The sequence below is a fragment of the Coregonus clupeaformis genome, chromosome 5 (genome assembly GCF_020615455.1).
Source record: "Coregonus clupeaformis isolate EN_2021a chromosome 5, ASM2061545v1, whole genome shotgun sequence".
NCBI classification, from domain to species: domain Eukaryota; kingdom Metazoa; phylum Chordata; class Actinopteri; order Salmoniformes; family Salmonidae; genus Coregonus; species Coregonus clupeaformis.
The window spans coordinates 15,314,845-15,336,586 of NC_059196.1; the positions used below are offsets into that span (position 1 = coordinate 15,314,845).

The 21,742-nt window shown below is 42.9% G+C and overlaps 2 protein-coding genes across 3 annotated transcripts in view; both read left to right on the plus strand.

Moving 5' to 3' along the window:
* The first annotated feature begins 2,689 nt into the window (after nt 1-2,689).
* LOC121562912 (protein phosphatase 1 regulatory subunit 14A-like) lies at nt 2,690-15,375 on the plus strand. Of its 2 annotated transcripts, XM_041875050.2 has the most exons (4): nt 2,707-3,003; nt 12,986-13,066; nt 13,267-13,296; nt 14,107-15,375. In XM_041875050.2, exons 1-4 carry the CDS (start codon nt 2,806-2,808, stop codon nt 14,239-14,241), a joined length of 444 nt encoding a protein of 147 aa, XP_041730984.1. In that variant the 5' UTR covers nt 2,707-2,805; the 3' UTR covers nt 14,242-15,375. The 2 variants fall into 2 exon arrangements, with proteins under 2 accessions (XP_041730990.1, XP_041730984.1); XM_041875056.2 differs by lacking the exon at nt 13,267-13,296 and having other exon boundaries at nt 2,690-3,003.
* A 2,197-nt stretch (nt 15,376-17,572) lies between these two features.
* LOC121562927 (tumor necrosis factor alpha-induced protein 2) overlaps nt 17,573-21,742 on the plus strand; it is a 46,140-nt gene continuing 41,970 nt past the window's right edge. The window contains exon 1 of the mRNA XM_041875072.2: nt 17,573-17,687. The gene's annotated coding sequence lies outside the window, so the exon portion shown is untranslated. The remainder of the gene's footprint in view (nt 17,688-21,742) is intronic.

A 21,742-nucleotide genomic window follows, 5' to 3' on the forward strand; every position in this document is an offset into this window, starting at 1 on the left:
CTCTAATCAGGGACTGATTTAGACCTGGGACACCAGGTGGATGCAATTAATTATCAGGTAGCGCAGAAAACCATCAGGCTCCAGACCTCATAGGGTAAGATTTGAATACCCCATGCACTAGGCCAGGGGTGAGCAAACTTTTTGGCTCGAGGGCCACAACGAAATTCCGAAATTAAACCTATTTGTTTGTCAAGATCAATTTGCATGCAAGAAAAAGTCTACCACTACCCCGGCCACCAGCTCGGCACCCTCTGCTGCAACTTGCCCATGCCCCCCCCTTCACACAAATTCAGACAGCTGATGTTCTGAAAGAGCTGCAAAATCTGGACCCCTACAAATCATCTGGGCTAGACAATCTGGACCCTTTCTTTCTAAAAATAGCCGCCAGAATTGTCGCAACCCCTATTACTAGCCTGTTCAACCTCTCTTTCATAACGTCTGAGATCCCCAGAGATTGGAAAGCTGCCGCGGTCATCCCCCTCTTCAAAGGGGGTGACACTCTAGATCCAAACTGTTACAGACCTATATCCATCCTGCCCTGCCTTTCGAAAGTTTTTGAAAGCCAAGTTAACAAACAGATCACCGACCATTTCGAATCCCACCGTACCTTCTCCGCTATGCAATCCGGTTTCTGAGCTGGTCATGGGTGCACCTCAGCCACGCTCAAGGTCCTAAACGATATTATAACCGCGATCGATAATAGACAGTACTGTGCAGCCGTCTTCATCGACCTGGCCAAGGCTTTCGACTCTGTCAACCACTGCATTGTTATTAAATTGTTAAATAGCCTTTGTTTCTCAAATGACTGCCTCGCCTGGTTCACCAACTACTTCTCAGATAGAGTTCAATGTGTCAAATCGGAGGGCCTGTTGTCTGGACCTATGGCAGTCTCTATGGGGGTGCCACAGGGTTCAATTCTTGGGCTGACTCTTTTCTCTGTGTATATCAATGATGTCGCTCTTGCTCCTGGTGACTCTCAGATCCACCTCTACACAGACGACACCATTTTGTATACATCTGGCCCTTCATTGGACACTGTGTTAACAAACCTCCAAACGAGCTTCAATGCCATACAACACTCCTTCCGTAGCCTCCAACTGCTGTTAAACACTAGTAAAACTAAATCCATGCTCTTCAATCGTACGCTGCTGGCACCCGCCCACCCGACTAGAATCACTACTCTCGACGGGTCTGACCTAGAGTATGTGGACAACTACAAATACCTAGGTGTCTGGTTAGACTGTAAACTCTCCTTCCAGACTCACATTAAGCATCTCCAATCCAAAGTCAAATCTAGAATCGGCTTCCTATTTCGCAACAAAGCCTCCTTCACTCATGCTGCCAAACGTGCCCTCGTAAAACTGACTATCCTACCGATCCTTGACTTTGGCGATGTCATTTACAAAATAGCCTCCAACACCCTACTCAGCAAATTGGATGTAGTCTATCACAGTGCCATCCGTTTTGTCACCAAAGCCCCATATACTACCCACCACTGTGACCTGTACGCTCTTGTTGGCTGGTCCTCACTACATATTCGTCGCCAAACCCACTGGCTCCAGGCCATCTATAAATCACTGCTAGGCAAATCTCTGCCTTATCTTAGCTCATTGGTCAGCATAGCAACACCCACCCCTAGTATGCGCTCCAGCGGGTATATCTCACTGGTCATCCCCAAAGCCAACACCTCCTTTGGCCAACATTCCTTCCAGTTCTCTGCTGCCAATGACTGGAACGAACTGCAAAAATCTCTGAAGCTGGAGACTCTTATCTCCCTCACTAACTTTAAGCATCAGTTGTCAGAGCACCTTACCGATCACTACACCTGTACACAGCCCTTCTGAAATTAGCCCACTCAACTACCTCATCCCCATATTGTTATTTATTTTGCTCATTTGCACCCCAGTATCTCTATTTGCACATCATCTCTTGCACATCTATCATTCCAGTGTTAATACCAATTGTAATTATTTTGCACTATGGCCTATTTATTGTCTTACCTTCATAACTTTGCTACATTTGCACACACTGTATATATATTTTCTGTGGTATTTTTGACTTTATGTTTTGTTATATGTTACTCTGTGTTGTTGTTTTTATCGCACTGCTTTGCTTTATCTTGGCCAGGTCGCAGTTGTAAATGAGAACTTGTTCTCAACTGGCTTACCTGGTTAAATAAAGGTGAAGAAAAAACAAACAAAAACGCAAGCCATCATGTAGGTTCATAGAGATAGATATAGGACTCATCTTTGTATCTATGCCATTATAGCGTCTGTGACAGAATGGGTGGCGCCATAGAGGCAATCTCCATTTAGAAGTAGTCAATTTTCTTCATTCTTTGATTGGCTGATCACCAGAAGAGATCAGCAAATGAAGTTGAAAGTCCGACCCAGTCGACAACATTAGAATGATGGCTCTTCCCATGCTAATACGGCCTTGACCTTTTGGCCGCTAGAGGACTTTATCATTCCCTATGTGTAGGCTAAATAATTTATAAATAGTGGTGACCATGATGGTGAGTCATTGTACTTTCCCCAGAATACTGAATCACTAACATTTATGGCTAATTCTTGTCACACAATTCAGAAAGTGTAGAACTTCCTCATGGACAGAATTTTACAGAGCTAAACTCAATTAAATATGTATCACATTGCTCGGCGCACAACTGTTTCCCGGGCCTGTATAGGGTGTGGCACTAGGACCCATAGCCGAGTTCTCCACCAGTGCACTACTATTGCCAATGATAGCGCACTTCTTTCACTCACTAGGTCCACCGTCTGCACGTGTCTGTCATCGGAAGTGGATATGGCAGCGAACCGGGTCGGGAGAAGATGTAACAACAAAGTCCATTCCCCGAGTAGGGGTCCAGGTAGGGACCCGGGGCTTAGCTTGCAGAAGAGGCAAGCACGGGTCACGGTAAAGTACAACAGAAAGGAGCTCCAAAGGCGCTTGGATGTGGAGAAGTGGATTGACTGTAGTCTGGACGAGCTCTATTTGGGCAGGGTGAGTCCCATCAATTTGAAATGAAACGGATCTCTAATGATAGGCTACGCAATACGTATACAGTCACATACCAATGCGAAACGTTTATTTGATTTATTGTAAGAATACAAAAAGTGTTTTACGCAATAACAATTATTCATTGTAGCATAAGTGTTCACTGAATGACATTAAGCGACTTTGGCAGCAGCTCCGGTGTACGCAATCCACTGTAGCGTGGTACATCACTCTTCAGTGGGAGTTGATCGCTATAATGAATATATCGGTTTGGCGCATTTGGGAACATAATAGTCATTTTATGTGAGCGGTTACGCAGCAATTTCGAATATTCAGTCTCCTCAAGATATGTAAATACAACTATTCACAAAATGTGACTAAGTCTGTTTTTCAGAGATCGTACTGCCTAGTGTCGCTAACCATCTGGGATGTGGCTACGACGTTAATCAATTTTACATGGGTGGGGGGGTTGCCTGCCTTGTCTCTCCTTGCGCTCTGTCTGCTTAACATTCGATGAATCAATGATGTGTAGATAGATGCCTTCTAGTCGTAGGGTCAAATGACTGTCTAGTCAAAACACTGCCTGGTCAAAACACTGCCTGGTCAAAACACTGCCTGTAATATTGGTACATTCATGGTCTCATCAAATCCAGATTGATAGTATTGTGAATATTTTTTCTTATCAGACACTATTGACTGGACACTTGTCCTTTAGCTAATAATAATAATAATAAAAGCAAACATTTCTCTGTAGCCAGAAGAAGAGAGGATTATAATAAACTACAAAGCCATTAGCAAGTTGAACAGGTTTATTCTGCTCTAAGAAGAACACCAGCCGAGGTGTTTTACACCTGCCTGGCATGCTTCCTCATATTAGCAAAGCATGGAAAGACATAGACTTGGCGTCCAAGGGAAAATACAAAAGTAGATATGGTATATTCCCTTCATGTTGTTCCCTTCCTGTTGTATGTAAGGGGATGGACGGTCAGTATACTCCCTGTGAGTGGGGAAATACTGTCTCACTGCCAGGGGTGACATGGAAAAGATCAGAGGTCCAATTGAAAGTGCTCCCAGAAACATAACTGGTCTGTGGCTGGCTGGCCAGGTCGCTTGGCGCTTGTTGCTTTACGTGGACAGCCTTGAGGGTTTATGGGCTTCTGGCTGACAAAACAGGAGGACCTGGTGTAGTGTGTGGCATCACCAGCGAGGGCAGGGGCACCAGTGGATGTTGGTAGGCATTGGGTCAAGGCACTGCATGGTGGAGGCTGTGTGAGAAGGCAGGGTTGGGGAGGATGGTTGATGTAGGGATGGGGTTGGTGCTATGGTACAGTTTTTCGGATTATTCCATACCAATAATCTCTCCATCAGACACAACCATCTCCTGCTCAGAATGTATTTAACTATAGTACTATAGAAATTGGATGCCCAGTGTTGAATTCTGTTTGTATGATACGTTGAGACCTATTTGAGTCTACAGCCTTCTGGGTGGGTCTCTTTTTCTGCAGAGCAATTAGCAATCTGTTCTTCAGCATCTGCTTTCGACATCCAATTTCTAACATAGTAATAAAACATGGTAGTAAAAACTCAATGTGTTTACTGCAAAGACCACCACCTGACAGATGCTACCCAATGACAGAGGACTAAAAGCAGTGCTGTCACAGGGGGATACCTCTGTAGTGACCATTATACAACCACAGGGGAGACAATGACAGCAAAAACAGCATCAGTGAGCTGTCATATTTTTTTTTATAGGGTCTCTCCACATCCACTTAAAGAATAGAGAATAGAGAAATATTGCTTTAGATCCTATTTAGTGTTCATGACAATTTGACCTACTGTACCATTCTGTTTCTTGTGGATGGATACAGTAAACACACTCCCTGTCTTGCTTTCTCATAAACACACACACATGGCCACAGCTTTATATCTATGTTAATGAGTTAATTGCTGTGCTGATAGTGGAACAGGCATGTGTAATGACTGTGTAATCAGATCTCCCCAATACTCATTTCCTGCTAGACCAAAGCCCACCCTGGCTGCCCCTGCAACGTGAAAACCCCCTGACCAGGCCTGAATGGACGCTAACTATCCCAGTTATTGATTGATGACATCTTTGTCTCCTGGGATGATTCTTATGAATGGGAGGATGGGGGTTTGGGGGAAGTGAAGGTCCCATATGTCACCAAAGAGCACAAAGAGAATACTCCCCCCATCATGAGCCTGTTGTTGAAGCTCGAAATATTGACTGTAGTGCATCGCTTGGCCCATTTATCAAAGGTCATTAGTCTTGTATTAGCGCTCTATCAACGCTCAATCGGAGGCCCAGCTTAAGACCCCGCAGTGTTCTGCTATCTGCGTGATTGTCTGCCAGGCTCGGGGTCTTTTCACTTTTAATCCCATGTCCCACCACTACACCCAGCCATTATAACCATTCTATTGCGTCGTCACTGCCCACTAAGCGACACAGATGTGACAGCCAGTTGTTATGCAATTTACCACTGCAAACTGGGAGAGAAAAACTTTGGAGAACTAAGGTTTTTAGAGTGCAATTGTTTATTTTTGTAGCAACAATCAATATCTAATGGGTGTGAAATATGTATTGCAACTGATCTATAACAGCTGTTTCCCCAACCTAATGCAATTTGTCGAAGACGTGGAAATTAATCTCATAAGACTCATAAAATATATAAATCGCACAAATAACATGACATAATTGCGTTTATCTTGAACCAGAACACCTGCCCCACAATTTAGTGATGAATGAATACCTAATGGAAATGCATTTTAATGTGCACGCTTATGTAGATGAGAGAAACAGCCATCAATCTCCTGATGAACAGGCCCATTTCCTGGTGTACAGTCGTGGTCAAAAGTTTTGAGAATGACACAAGGATTGGTCTTCACAAAGTTTGCTGCTTCAGTGTTTTTAGATATTTTTGTCAGATGTTACTATGGTATACTGAAGTATAATTTCAAGCATTCCATAAGTGTCAAAGGCTTTTAGTGACAATTACATTAAGTTTATGCAAAGAGTCAATATTTGCAGTGTTGACCCTTCTTTTCAAGACCTCTGCAATCCGCCCTGGCATGCTGTCAATTAACTTCTGGGCCACATCCTGACTGATGGCAACCCATTCTTGCATAATCAATGCTTGGAGTTTGTCAGAATTTGTGGGGTTTTGAGGATTCAACTTCTCAATGGGATTAAGGTCTGGGGAGTTTCCTGGCCATGGACCCAACATTTCAATGTTTTGTTCCCTAAGCCACTTAGTTATCACTTTTGCCTTATGGCAAGGTGCTCCATCATGCTGGAAAAGGCATTGTTCATCACCAAACTGTTCTTGGATGGTTGGGAGAAGTTGTTCTCGGAGGATGTGTTGGTACCATTCTTTATTCATGGCTGTGTTCTTAGGCAAAATTGTGAGTGAGCCCACTCCCTTGGCTGAGAAGCAACCCCACATATGAATGGTCTCAGGATGCTTTACTGTTGGCATAACACAGGACTGATGGTAGCGCTCACCTTGTCTTCTCCGGACAAGCTTTTTTCCGGATGCCCCAAACAATCGGAAAGGGGATTCATCAGAGAAAATGACTTTACCCCAGTCCTCAGCAGTCCAATCCCTGTACCTTTTGCAGAATATCAGTCTGTCCCTGATGTTTTTCCTGGAGAGAAGTGGCTTCCTCGCTGCCCTTCTTGACACCAGGCAATCCTCCAAAAGTCTTTGCCTCACTGTGCGTGCAGATGCACTCACACCTGCCTGCTGCCATTCCTGAGCAAGCTCTGCACTGGTGGTGCCCCGATCCCGCAGCTGAATCAACTTTAGGAGACGGTCCTGACGCTTGCTGGACTTTCTTGGGCGCCCTGATGCCTTCTTCACAACAATTGAACCTCTCTCCTTGAAGTTCTTGATGATCCGATAAATGGTTGATTTAGGTGCAATCTTACTAGCAGCAATATCCTTGCCTGTGAAGCCCTATTTGTGCAAAGCAATGATGACGGCACGTGTTTCCTTGCAGGTAACCATGGTTAACAGAGGAAGAACAATGATTTCAAGCACCACCCTCCTTTTTAAAGCTTCCAGTCTGTTATTCTAACTCATTCAGCATGACAGAGTGATCTCCAGCCTTGTCCTCGTCAACACTCTCACCTGTGTTAACGAGAGAATCACTGACATGATGTCAGCTGGTCCTTTTGTGGCAGGGCTAAAATGCAGTGGAAATGTTTTTTGGGGATTAAGTTCATTTTCATGGCAAAGCGGGACTTTGCAATTAATCTGATCACTCTTCATAACATTCTGGAGTATATGCAAATTGCCATCATAAAAACTGAGGCAGCAGACTTTGAACATTTCTATTTGTGTCATTCTCAAAACTTTTGACCACGACTGTAGAGAGAACCTCTATTGGAAATGTCGCTGTGCCGATCATATGTCTCAATCATTATGGTTTATACTTTGATATAAAGTCAATAACCACAATTTCACTGACAGCACTAAACCCTTATTACATTCTTGACAATGAGACATTTTGGTAGTGTTCTGACCAGATGTGCTAATAATATTGTAATTAATACTAGATCAGGTGTCAAACTCATTCCATGGGCTGAGTGTCTGCGGGTTTTCACTCCTCCCTTTATACTTGATTGATGAATTAAGGTCACTGATTAGTAAGGAACTCCCCTCACCTGGCTGTCTAGGTCTTCATTGAAATGAAAAACCAAAAACCAGCTGACACTCGGCCCTCCATGGAATGAGTTTGACACCCCTGTACTAGATTAATATTATGTGTATGTGCTGTAGCAGTAAGTAACTGTGGGAATGATCTGGTGAAAACTAGTGATGATGATGTTTAGAGTAGTAATGACTTGTTAGGATGTGACAGCAGGGAATGGCCCCCTCTGCCCTGATGGAAAAAGAGAGCGAGATAGAGGTTGACATATTCTGGGCTAGAGAGACAAGGTGTGAGATGGGGTAGGAGAGAAAGGAAATGTCTAATAGCATGTCGTACAGGCGGTAAAGAGGATGTGAATATTACAGAGAGTGGGAGAGGAGTGGGACAGACCAAGAGAGACAGATCATGAATCTGGAAATGACATGTTAATGTAGTATATTAGGGGTAGATAGATACTGTAGTTGTTCTGCATTTAGCAGTTTGCCTGTTGCAGGATATGAAATGGAAGGGGGAAGGAATGGTGATGTGGAAAGAACTTGAGTAAAGCTAGATAAGCATCTGTCAATACTGCAGGCTCTAAAGTAAATACAACAGCTGAGGGTTATAACATGGGTCTACACAAACCGACCCACAAAAATGACTTTAATGATAAGAAATTATAATATTTTGTGTAGTGGCTCATTATCAGTGAAATGTATTGAGGCTGAATGTTTCATGTGTATATTGATTGATATTTTATTAATGATTACCTTCCACCTCAATGGGTTATGGCAATAATGGACATTCATGTACATTTAAAGAGTGTTCGCTTCCCTTGTAAATGATTTTACTTTCCGTTAGTCTTCAGTTTAACCTGGCATGGTATTTTGACCCAAATTTATTTTGTCACCAGTGTGAGACAGGCCACTTACTGTATCAGGGTGTTGGCTATGGAAAACATGACACAGGTGCACAGCTGGACACAGTGACACAGGGACCAGTGGACAACCACCCAGAGTATCCAAGCAAACAAAAACCACATTACCCTCAACCCACTGGCCTGGAAGTGATGTGGACTAAATTGCTGCCTTGGAGCCATCTACTGATGCTAAACTAGGTGGAATGACTCGTTCCCTTTCTCTTTCTGTCTCTCTCTCTCTCTCTCTCTCTCTCTCTCTCTCTCTCTCTCTCTCTCTCTCTCTCTCTCTCTCTCTCTCTCTCTCTCTCTCTCTCTCTCTCTCTCTCTCTCTCTCTCTCTCTCTCTCTCTCGGTCTCGGTCTCTGGGTTGCCCTCTCGCTCTCTGCTACAGAGGAGTGAGGGCCCAGCCGTACTCATTACAAACTGCCACCTAGATCTGGTATTGTTGCTGGTGCTACATTCTCTAAAACAACAATCACTCACCTTCATTTTCTGCTAAAACACACAGTCAACACACAGTGCAGGCTAAACTAGAACCACAGATGAAAGGGGATTCGTTAAAAGTATTGTTGCTAGAAATCAAGGACTGCTAGAAATACTGGGGTGGGCTATATCATCTGATCATCGCTAATGTAGGCTACATGAATCAGCTAGCTAGTTAGCTAGGCTATGCTGTCAAAACAAGCTAACTAGTCTTTGCTTGTAACCTACTACTGGCGGTATTCATTTAAAACTCGTACATGCAGGACGAGTGGCAGAAGGGCAGGGAGGGGACTTTTTTTCAAGATTCATACGTTTATGAGAAATGATCTACTTTGATGGGTAATTCGTTGCATTTAAAGTTACAAGAAAGAAAAGAGACAAAAAATGTAATAAGGTATTTTTATTTTTACGCCACCAATCAAAAGGGCATTTTTTTCATAGTAGGGTTCTATCTGTGCACCTTTCTGCTCACCTTTACTATTAGCCTCCTGCACAAGTAAGATAGGACTCAAGACCATAAAGAAGTATAGGACACATTAGCCCACCCGACATCACACATCCCCTCACTGAACATTCTAATGTGATCTAAGCATAATGTGCAATCCAGACTTGGACAATGAAAGCAGTTGAATCCCGATAAAAGCATTGCATCAGCCTAAAGTGACTAACTCACCCTGACAGGCCTGTGTCATCATGTTTGTCCCACGATGGAGGCTGTGTTTACTCAACACTGCAAGGAATGCTCACTGAGCCTCACTGAGCCTCATTAACCTGATATACACAATAATGTGTAGTTTCATTACACATGTATATTACAATACCGTGTATTACACACATTGTTGTGTCTGTGTGGTACGTGTATGAGAGTGTTTGTGCTTGCTCGCGTGGCTGTGTTTTTATATGCCTGTGTGTGGGCAGTATGAGACTGTATTTCATTGGCATTTGGAGTTGAAAGAAAGGTCTGGGTAGGAAGAGACTGCTTGGATCTGCCTGGACGGACCTTTACACTACCGGCACCCAAAGACAGACCCAACGGGGCTGGTTAACCTTACTGCTGAACTCTGTATGGCCTGTTGCATGAGTGTCACTAGTCAACATGTCACACACACATGCACTCACTCACGCCCATGCTGTCTTTGTTGTGTACTGTGGTTGATGTTTGGGTTAGGTTCTGACGACAGCCTCCCATCTAGTCTACAGTGTTATTTGCAGTAGTCTTCATACATTTCCATATTTTGTTATTCAAAGAATCTCTGCCTTACCAAAAAGGGCAATAAGAAAATGACCAGGGTTCATTTTTGGCTCACTATGTTGATAGCATCACATCATGAATAATTCCCTTTGAATGTGCTGTTTGTGCCAATGAGCAGACTTGCCTCAAGGGACAAATAAATAAGGTGGAATCTCATGAGACTCTTGGTAAGTGTTTGGCCAGAAGCCATTGTGGAATACTTTCCTGTTCAGAATGAACGAAGTAGTTTGGGAATGGGGGTGTGACGACATTTTATACTGAACAAAAATATAAATGCAAAGTGTTTCATGAACTGAAATAAAAGATCCCAGAAATGTTCCATACGCACAAAAAGCGTATTTCTCTACAAATGTGTTTACATCCCTGTTAGTGAGCATTTCTCCTTTGCCAAGATAATTCATCCACCTGACAGGTGTGGCATATCAAGATGCTGATTAAACAGCATGATCATTACACAGGTGCACCATGTGCTGGCGACAAAAGGCCACTCTAAAATGTGCAGTTTTGTAACACAACACAATGCCACAGATGTCTCATGTCTTGAGGGAGCGTGCAATTGGCATGCTGACTGCAGGAATGTCCTCCAGAGCTGTTGCCAGAGCATTGAATGTTCACTTCTCTACCATAAGCCCCCTCCAACGTCGTTTTAGAGAATTTGGCAGTATGTTCAACCGGGCTCACAACCGCAGACCATGTGTAACCACGCCAGCCCAGGACCTCCACATCTGGCTTCACCTGCGGGATCGTCTGAGACCAGCCACCCGGACAGCTGATGAAACTGTGGGTTTGCACAACCGAATAATTTCTGCACAAAGTTTCAGAAACCGTCTCAGAAGTTCATCTGCGTGCTCATCGTCCTTACCAGGGTCTTGACCTGACTGCAGTTTGGCGTCGTAAACCGACTTCAATGGCCACTGGCACGCTGGAGAAGTGTGCTCTTTACAGATGAATCACGGTTTCAACTGTACCGGGCAGATGACGTGTATGGCGTCATGTGGGTGAGCGGTTTGCTGACGTCAACGTTGTAAACAGAGTGCCCCGTGGTGGTGGGGTTATGGTATGGGCAGGCATTGCATTTTATCGATGGCAATTTGAATGCACAGAGATTCCGTGACGAGATCCTGAGGCCCATTGTTGTGCCATTCATCTGCTTCCATCACCTCATGTTTCAACATGTTAATGCATGGCCCCATGTCGTAAGGATCTGTACACAATTCCTGGAAACTGAAAATGTTCCAGTTCTTCCATGGCCTGCATACTCACTAGACGTCACCCATTGAGCATGTTTGGGATGCTCTGGATTGATGTGTATGACTGCGTGTTTCAGTTCATGCCAATATCAAGCAACTTCGCACAGCCATTGAAGAGAAGTGGGACAACATTCCTCAGGCCACAATCAACAACCTGATCAACTCTATGTGTAGGAGATGTTGCGCTGCATGAGACAAATGGTGGTCACACCAGATAGTGACTGGTTTTCTGATCCACACCCCTACCTTTTTGTTAAAGGTACTGTATCTGTGACCAACATATGCATATCTGTATTCCCAGTCGTGAAATCCATAGATTAGGGCTTAATGAATTTATTTCAATTGACTGATTTCTTTATATTTACATTTACATTTACGTCATTTAGCAGACGCTCTTATCCAGAGCGACTTACAGTTAGTGAATACATATATATTTTTTTATATATACTGGCCCCCCGTGGGAATCGAATCCACAACCCTGGCGTTGCAAACGCCATGCTCTATCAACTGAGCTACATCCCTGCCGGCCATTCCCTCCCCTACCCTGGACGACGCTGGGCCAATTGTGCGCCGCCCATGAGTCTCCCGGTCGCGGCCGGCTGCGACAGAGCAGTGCCTTAGACCACTGCGCCACTCAGGAGAATGAACTGTAACTCAGTAAAATCTTTGAAAGTGTTGCATGTTGTGTTTTTATATTTTTGTTCAGTGTAGTTAATGATCTGTGAAAATGTCCCAAATGAAGTAAGTGCATAGACTGTTATACAAATAATCTCTGCTTTCCTCTGAGACTTTGGGGGGAGCTGAAGGCACTGTTTGAGTATGACCGAATTTAGGAGGCCGTGAGAAAGCATAATGGATGCGGTCTGTGATGGAGAATGTCTGGCCTTGATGGTGGTGGCTTCCGTCCTTACAGCATACCTAGACTAGTAGCCAGGGTTGTGGTTCGTTCTCTCTCACGCACTCACTCTCACACACACATCCCCACATGCAGTGTTCCTACTGAAACTAAATCCTGAGATTATGGAGGCACTTTGATGACCGATTCCAACAGCGGCGCAGCCATCTAAACGTTTTTTTTCTTCTCAAATCATCCCTAGGCCTGAACTGCAAGCCCACGCGTCAATCATCATGCATATGATGACTCAACAGCCACCATGGACACTCACACTTACACACACACACACACTGCAATGCTTCAGGGTCTGTGAATATCTCATGGTGTGTTGCACTCTAAAAACACACACAGCTCTTCCTCTGTGTCTGTAAGACCCATGCAACTCAGAACTCATGGCAAGATCTGATTTGTCCCTTTTCATATAATGGGGTATATGATAGTTGTATGTTAGGATACTGCCCTGGCCAGAGTGTAGTGGAGGATGCCTACAGATTGGTGGACTGTTTGACTGACTGACGCTCTGTCACCTTGTGTCCCCAGGAGGAGGAGATGCCGGAGGAGGTGAACATTGACGAGCTGTTAGACCTGAAGAGTGATGAGGAGAGAACTCACAGGCTGCAGGTATACTGTACTACTCACTAGCAAAATCATCTGAAGACGTTATAATTTGATCAATTAAAAGCTGTGTGAACAAGTTGTACTGTCTAGATTGTGAGGGTAACAGTAATAGCTGTAGATTTGGTTGCTATTTAAATATATTGTTTCAGCAGCAGCCTGGCCAGTTGAACTAAAATCTTATTTGGTCTGGGGATTTTTTCCAGGAAATGTTTCACACCTGCAATAACACAGAGGTAAGTGAGGTAATCTATATAAAAGAGTAATATCTAACAATGTGTTTAAGATTATGTATTGGGTTTTGGGTAGTATTTTATGCCAGAGACTGACTTTACAGAATGATGTCACAGTGAAGGGACCCAATCAGAGAACAGGGTTATGACAATATCATTATTAAGGTTGCAAAACTGTCCTGGATTCCAGATTTTTTCTTATTCCCTCCTGATTTGGGGAATCCTCCAACCTGGGATTTCTGGGAAACCAGGGAATTTATTGAAAGTTCCTGGAATTTTGTAACCCTAGTTATTATGAAGGGACCAATCAGAGAACAGGGTTATGATGATGTCATTATAAAAGGACCAATCACCACTGGTCAAGTCTGAGTTGAGGCACAAGTCATGAAAATTGTGACTTGAGTCCAAGTCAAATCCAAGTCTTAAACTCAAGTACTACGACACTGCCTTCCTCCCTCTCTTTATCACCTCCTCACTCTTTCTTTCAGCAACAGAAGTAACCACTGATGACTCCACATATAGTAGCTGACAATGCTAGTCTTGTCACTGACATACCAGGTCCTTCTTTTACACTGTCCCTGTATCCTTCGTGGTCAGCATTACTCAACCTGTCCATTATGTGTTGACAGACCATGTTGACCCCCCCCACATATTGATATCATACACACAAAATGAATGAAGTGATATCTCTGAAACATGTGTCCTTGTTGTTTCACTGTGAATTACTCAACATTACCAACACTGTGTATCACTGTATCCATTCTGAGCATGTTTCGTATGATGACCGACTGCCCTTCTTCCCTGCACACACAGGTTTTCATCAAGGAACTGGTGTTGAAACTCCATGGGCTGCAGAAACAGGAGGACCTCCACAACGATGGCATCGAACAACCCCAGCTACACATCTTCCCCAACCGGCAAAACTCTGCAGACCGAGAGGTGATCTGAAGGCCCTGTTATGTTACCCTTCAACCCCAGAACCCAGCACCCTACTCCCCATTCCCCAGCCCCAGCCCGATGACATGGACCTCATCTGAAAAACATGGAGTCGTGCGGGTCTTTACACTGTGCTCTACACACTGTCAAATACACATTAAACAGCTAGCCAAATCTGACAACTTATCACAAACATTGCAAACACCTTATCTTCTGTCCGCACGCACACACACACAACCACAATGCACAGGCCGTCCCTGCAACATTTGTACCTCTACAATGTCAAATGAATTATGTTTTATTTTTGTTAACTCATAAAGTGTCAGAAATGTGTGAAACATGCTGCTCTCTGTTGGGTCGCTACCGCTACTTGTGTTCTGTTTCCTCTAATAGTTCAACTGTTCTCTCTTATTTTTTCAAGTACATTGTATAATGCTTTTATTGGAAAACCCATTAAGGTATCGACTGTTGGTCTGTGTCTTATGTTGTGAGATGCACCTCTGATTCTGTTTAGCTCACAAACCAGAACCAAAGAGTCCAGCAACATACTGTAGATACCAATGTCAGTCTGAAGGTAATAAAGACTCCTACAGAGCTTTCATATACACAAATGGGTTAGTCAACGGTACCTAGCTACAAGCAGGCCTGCCATATTTTCAAACTGTGCATCCAGTAACATAAGAGACAATAGTTAATGGGGTCAACTGAATATATATTAAAAAGGGGAGTAGTATTGTGTTGTGATATTCCTGATGATTTTAATGACCGTATACATAACGCTACAAAGGATATTTTTTATGAAGACCAAGCAGTGTTGCTTGGTAGGTTGTCAACTGCCACTCACAAAGCCTGTTCAGGCTAGCTATTAAGGCTATTTTAAGATAACATTTATGCTGTCAGGAATACCAGGTAATTTATTTCTTACCAAAGTGTTTATATCTATAGATGGAGTGCTGAGGATCTTCAGTCAGCTAAAGGATAGGAACCAAACTGCTTTACTGTGCTCCTATGTGCCACCTCAGGTACACAATGTTTCCTAATGTCGTTTTTCTTACATGATTTTCAACACGTTTGTAAATGTGTAGTTCTCTGTTGGTTGGTTGTATTGATTGTATATTGGTTTAAATACATTTTGAATTCAACGTTTCCAAGAGCAACTTTGAATCATTACCAGTACAGTGTTTTATAGATTAGAGGCTGTATTGACATATTGCTGTAACATAGTGATGGCCCATGTTTTTTTGTTGAGATATGAGTTGTATGGATAAACGCCGCCCTCTCCTGGCTAAATGTACAGCGCAGTAATTTACAACAACATTACATTTTGGCATGACAGTCTACTCTACACACCTTTGGAAACAGGGTGTTTATTAAATCCCATAGGGGTCAACCCATTTACATCATTGTAAATAGATTACTAGGGTGTGACTGAAGGTAGATAGATAGTAGCCTATATGATGCTAACTGAAGTGGCAGCCCAACGATGCATGTAATATCAGAGACGGGTCAGATTTTTCAAGCACCCATAACTTTATCATAGCAATCCTACAGTATGAACTCTTGCTCAGTCCAATCCAATACTATCTAATCTGACAGACTGTCATGGTTCATTGGAATAACCTGTAGATGGCAGGAGAACACAAGTCAACATTTCCTTTCTCATTGTATTAACACCAATGAGTCAGCTTCAGGAACGTCTTTAGTAAGATAAAACCAGATATGCTTACAGAGCATTATGTGTACTGTAGTAACATCATGCTACACCTCCTTTTAGCTCAGCATCATGCTACCATCATTAGCCTCAATTTAACAATTTGCTGTGGAATTTTGCATTGCTCAAAAACACTGTGTATGTATACAGTATGCCTGTTTGTTGCTGAAGCTCGTCTGATCCACCAGTGACAGACCAACCAGGCTCCTCGTCACCTTCACAGTTGTGTGTGTGTGTGCTGTCCCTTTGATATTTTAAGTAGAAATTGTGCAGCAATATTTCATTTTAAAAGCCTATTATATTAATAAATGTGCCCCTTTAATAAAGACTACATAGATAATTCAATAAATCTGATTTTAAATACGAATAAAGATTTTAACCCACTTAATCCCCAAATTTCTCCAAGTTTTCACCATCATTGTAAAACCTTAGTTATTTTGTTGCTTTGACAAAGTCATTTCTGAAAATTATTATTTATATAATGTGATTAGTGAATAATTTATGTCTCTCCCTCATTTTAAAGTCAACCCTGTTACGTGAACTGAACTATTCCTTTAAAAAAAATTCTAAATAAAATTGAACATCTAATAGTCAAACCATAGAGTAAAAGCAGGTGAGCTGATTTGACTCTTTTGGGCTATGTTCTGGTTTTTTTGTGGTGGGAAAATGAGCGGGTCGAACATAACATATCAACCCTGTTACCCATAGTTAGACAGGCTATAAATGTAAAAACTTTCATTCCCCCCATCACAAAGGGATTTACGTCTGTTTTAAGATGAAATCATCAACCCTGTTACTTAATTTAACCTCTTGAGATGGGAAAACAATTTTTTTATGAAGTTGAACATGTGCTCTTTATGACAGAATGTTAAAATTAGGTGAAATCAAATGTTACACTACCCAAAACGCACCCAATTGGTGGAACGACCCGTAAATCATTGTATTATGAACCAAGGATCATTGAGTCATTTGGTTGACGGTTCATGCTCCTAAATACTGAGGGTATTATGTAGGCTGGACAAACAGTATACAGTAAAGGGTTAGAATTCCAAGTGCATTGTTCCACAGCATCAATACATCCTAAAGTCTCACAGATGCTCAAAGCACATAAACAAACATGGGCCTCAAACAAAGAGCGTACACATGAACTCTATGACCACATCCGTGTGTAGGTTTGTTCATTGCAGAATACGTTCATATACAAAGTGCAAAACAACTAGGTAACGGGAGAATACTCCAAAACAAATCCTAGATCCGTTTCAGCTCCATGTGGGCTCACATCCATCCTGATGGCCGGTGGATAGGGCATAGGGAGTAGCCTAAGGTATGTGACTTAAAATAGATAATCTCTATGAGAGGGGTGATTCAACACATATGGGTCTAAAACAAACAAACAAATTAATAAACTAAATGAAAGTCTAGCCACAAGTCTCCAAAGGCAATTAGTATAATCAGCCTCTCTCCCTGAGGGGCCTGTAGCTCGCTATGGAGGAGGAGGCGGGCAAAAATAGGATGGCCTGCTTCCTCAGGAAAAAGCATCTTGCGCTACAGCCAGGAAATGGCCAACGCCAGCCCTGGAGTCCAGACGAGCCTCTGGAACAGAGAAGCAGGCATTACCTCTGAGCTCTCAGACCTACAAGGACACAGCCACTCACACACACACTTCGACCAGTTACATTGCCCGTGTGGCCCAGGGATGCCACTGCTGTGAGAACCACAGGGATCCTCTTCTTAACAGCGTAACAAGGTAAGAGCTGGACTCGGCCTGGGTGAAGCCATATTAGACTTTTCATCTCAGTTTGATGTTGTCCGGGTGCCCCTGGTTTGGTTGGGCTCTAGTCAGAGCTCCCTTCAGAGGCATGTATCCTCACCCACTCATAGAGAGCAGGGCTTGGGTTCCGTATTGGTCAGAGCGGAGACCAATGAGAGACAAGTGAGCCGCAGTATTCAGTGGATAACATTCTGTTTGCTTTCTTCAGAGTCATACAGTATATCACTGTTGTTTCATGTATAGTCTTATTTATACTATGTATGTGTCTGTCGTTGTGTCTCTACTAGGGACTATAGAATAACATCATTTAAATACAACTTCTGCCAAGATCAGTATTTTGTTAGCATGTATTGCAGCACTTATAATACATACAGGGCTCCAAAGCCTTGTGCATCAGGAAAAGCCATGCATAGATAACTACATGAATATACAGTGCATTCTGAAAATATTCAGACCCCTTCCCTTTTTCCACATTTTGTTATGTTACAGCCTTATTCTAAAATGCATTATATTTTTTAAAATCCTCATCAATCTACACACAATACCCCATAATGAAAAAGTGAAAACAGGTTTTTAGAAATGTTTGCTAATTAAAACATAAATAAAAAACATAAATACCTTTACATAAGTATTCAGACACTTTGCTATGAGACTCGAAATTGAGCTCAGGTGCATCCTGTTTTCATTGATCATCCTTGAGATGTTTCTACAACTTGATTGGAGTCCACCTGTGGTAAATTAAATTGATTGGACATGATTTGGAAAGGCACACACCAGTCTATATAAGGTCCCACAGTTGACAGTGCATTTCAGAGCAAAAACCAAGCCATGAGGTTGAAGGAATTGTTTGTAGAGCTCCAAGACAGTATTGTGTCGAGGCGCAGATCTGGGGAACGGTACCAAAAAATTTCTGTAGCATTAAAGGTCCCCAAGAACACAGTGGCCACCATCCCTCTTAAATGGAAGAAGTTTGGAACCACCAAGACTCTTCCTAGAGCTGGCCACCCGGCCAAACTGAGCAATTGGGGGAGAAGGGCCTTGGTCAGGGAGGTGACCAAGAACCCGATGGTCACTCTGAAAAGATGAATAGAGCAAAGTACAACGAGATCCTTGATGAAAACCTGCTCCAGAGCGCTCAGGACCTCAGACTGGGGCTAAAGTTCACCTTCCAATACGACAACAACCCTAAGCACACAGCCAAGACAACGCAGGAGTGGCTTCGGGACAAGTCTCTGAATGTCCTTGAGTGGCCCAGCCAGAGCCCGGACTTGAACCCGATCGAACATCTCTGGAGAGACCTGAAAATAGCTGTGCAGCGATGCTCTCCATCCAACCTGACAGAGCTTGAGAAGTTCTGCAGAGAAGAATGGGAGAATTAGCTTAACTTTTAGTCCTTCTAGAAACATCCCACATAGTGGACTACCCACAGCTGTTAATCTGTTGGATGTTTTTATCATGATTTCTATGGATGAAAAGTGGAGTACAATTTTTTAACATCATTTAGTGTGTGAAGCTGTAAATTCTGTGCCGTTTTAATCAATGTTTCAATGGTATGAAAGCCTTGTTTGATGCGGTGTAGTAAATCTGAATTACAATGACCGCTGACCACATGTCCAGTGTTGAGGGAGTAGCAATCTGATGATTCATTGATGGTTATCTGAGTGTCCGTCAGGGAATCTCTGTTGTCGTCTGTATTGTTTATCCCTGTGTGTTTGTGGCGCACGCACGCACAGTCACAGGAAAATCAAAATAACTTTTTCTATAAACATTAGAGCAACAATGACAAAGTCTAAAGATGAATCATATGAACAGTAGCTTAATATAGGCCTACAGTGCTATGTACAGTGGCCAGTATAAGCCTTCTTGTGAGATGTCTTATAGTGAGGCACCATGCAACCAGGGTCCCCATTATTCACTCCTTAATACAACTGTGGGCACAGGTACACCTAGACAATTAAAGTTAGGACAGTTCAAGGGAACAAGACCTGTTCCCACTAGGGATTTCAACGTTGAACAATCTGACCAGTACTTAAAAATGTATAATGTAAGAGTTTCTATCTAGCCTAAATGATGCTACATGGTGTGATATAACATAATGCATTAGTCAGTACAGTAATACAGCAGTTACAGCAGTCACAGCACCTTAAGAGAGATAATACCATGTTTTCAGGCTATAAAGTGTGTTAAGTGGATAACTACACCGTTAAAATGAAGTGCTTTGTAACACCAAAAACTAGTGGCAACTGAGCTGCCACCCACTTGAAGGAGACGAAACCTTAACTTTGCTGGAGTATTGAAACACATCATCCTGTGATGTTTTGAAACAGGTGTGTTGTAACACCACTTAATCAAGTATTGTGCAACACCTTTCCAGGGACTGGGAGCACTACTGTAAATGGTTGGAAACACTGTACTGGTGTTTCGTGTTTAGTGCAGAATTAGATACCTTCTCTTTTGGTGTCGTTTCCTTTCTCTGAAGCTTCTAAACACTATTATGATGTTTCAAATCATGTCTATTGCATAATTAGATCACTTCATTTGCCCCAGAAGAATTTAAATTAGTGTGGCTGTGTAGTTGAGTGTGCAAAATCCAAATAAAATTCCAATGTGTTTTGATGCTGCCTTTTACATGCACTGAAACCCCCAAAAGTGTTTTCACAACAATAAAATCACCAATATTCAGATTGAACAACCACTTTGGGTGTTTCAGAGTACTTCCATTCTTTTTTAAAACACCCTCCCAACACCAGATCTCAGCTTAGGTCTACTACTTTTCATGGTTTCATTACACAATCATGGTGTTTTGAGACTTTCTGTTTCTACAGTGTACTATGACCAGTAAACAACAGCAAGCAATACAAACTTGACAAAAAAATCGCAACTTAATTGTCAACATAAAGGACAGAACTGCCTGCCAAACTGAGGACATCATGGTCATGTTGCCAAGGTCAGCGGAACCAATGTCATGATTGCAAAAGAGTTTAACTCAGGAAGGAAAAGCTGAGGCAGATAGAGAAACATGGGATGTGTGGGAGTATACTGTACATAATTATGTTAGTCACCAAGCCATTACAGCACATCCTTTGATGACGAAAATGATTCTGTGAGATCCCCTTTTTATCCTCTACACTACAATTGACTTGCCTGCTGAATGATAGGCTCGCTACCTTTCTCTGCCGTCCACCTGAATTTGCATTGAATTAGAAGGCTTTGAACCTCTTCAGGTCAGGGAACGAGTTGGACGTCTATCCACTCCCCAGATGGGTGAATTGTGAAGGCACCAGGATGCTACCTACTGCAGTCAGCGCAAATAAAGGATAACCTTAATTCCTCCTGTACTGTTGGCTGCCTGTGTTTGAGTGGGACAGGGGACAGATTGATGCACTGAGAATGATGAACCGAGGGCATTCAATAGGGGCCCTTCACTCAGTGAGGGGTGGTAGAGGTGCTCCGAGGGGGCTTCCCGTGGCCCGTGTGGGGCGATCAGTACAGGATGCAGGCAGGCTATGATTGGAGCCCATTGACCCCACACACACAGGTGCTGCCTTGGGGAAGGTTACATAACCATGGCGACAAACAACAAAAATGTCCAGATTGGCCAGAGAGGGTGACATGGTGACTTTCTTTGTTGAATTCACATTGAATTGACGTTAGTTGACAACTCAACCAAATGCAAATCAAATCTAGACGTTGAACTGATGCCTGTGCCTTCCAGCCTTGAGTGGTTTGGCAGTGGTTCCATACCAGAGGTCTGTGGTTTTGGAGAAACACCCACAGCCTGGGGTTGTGTGGACAGGGTGGTTTATGAGGATTTGTTTTTAGTATCTTTTAGCTTATCTGAAGCAAAATGTTACCTGCCCATTTGTCAAACGTGAATGCAGATGCCACTGCATAATATGTATGAGTTTGAGAATGTGAAAGTTAACACAGAAGATAGAACCCTTTTCTAATAACATACAATCTCGTTCGTAAGAGGAATTCCTGAACCTCAGTGGTAGAGCTTCTACAACAAAAAGTATTGAGCAACTAGA

What these genes read in the sequence shown, in the direction of transcription:
- LOC121562912 (XM_041875050.2), top strand. Translation starts at nt 2,806, where the DNA reads ATGGCAGCGAACCGGGTCGGGAGAAGATGTAACAACAAAGTCCATTCC. An exon ending in AGAGAACTCACAGGCTGCAG is followed by an intron (nt 13,067 to 13,266) that starts GTATACTGTACT and finishes GATTTTTTCCAG; the next exon opens with GAAATGTTTCACACCTGCAA. An exon ending in ACACCTGCAATAACACAGAG is followed by an intron (nt 13,297 to 14,106) that starts GTAAGTGAGGTA and finishes CTGCACACACAG; the next exon opens with GTTTTCATCAAGGAACTGGT.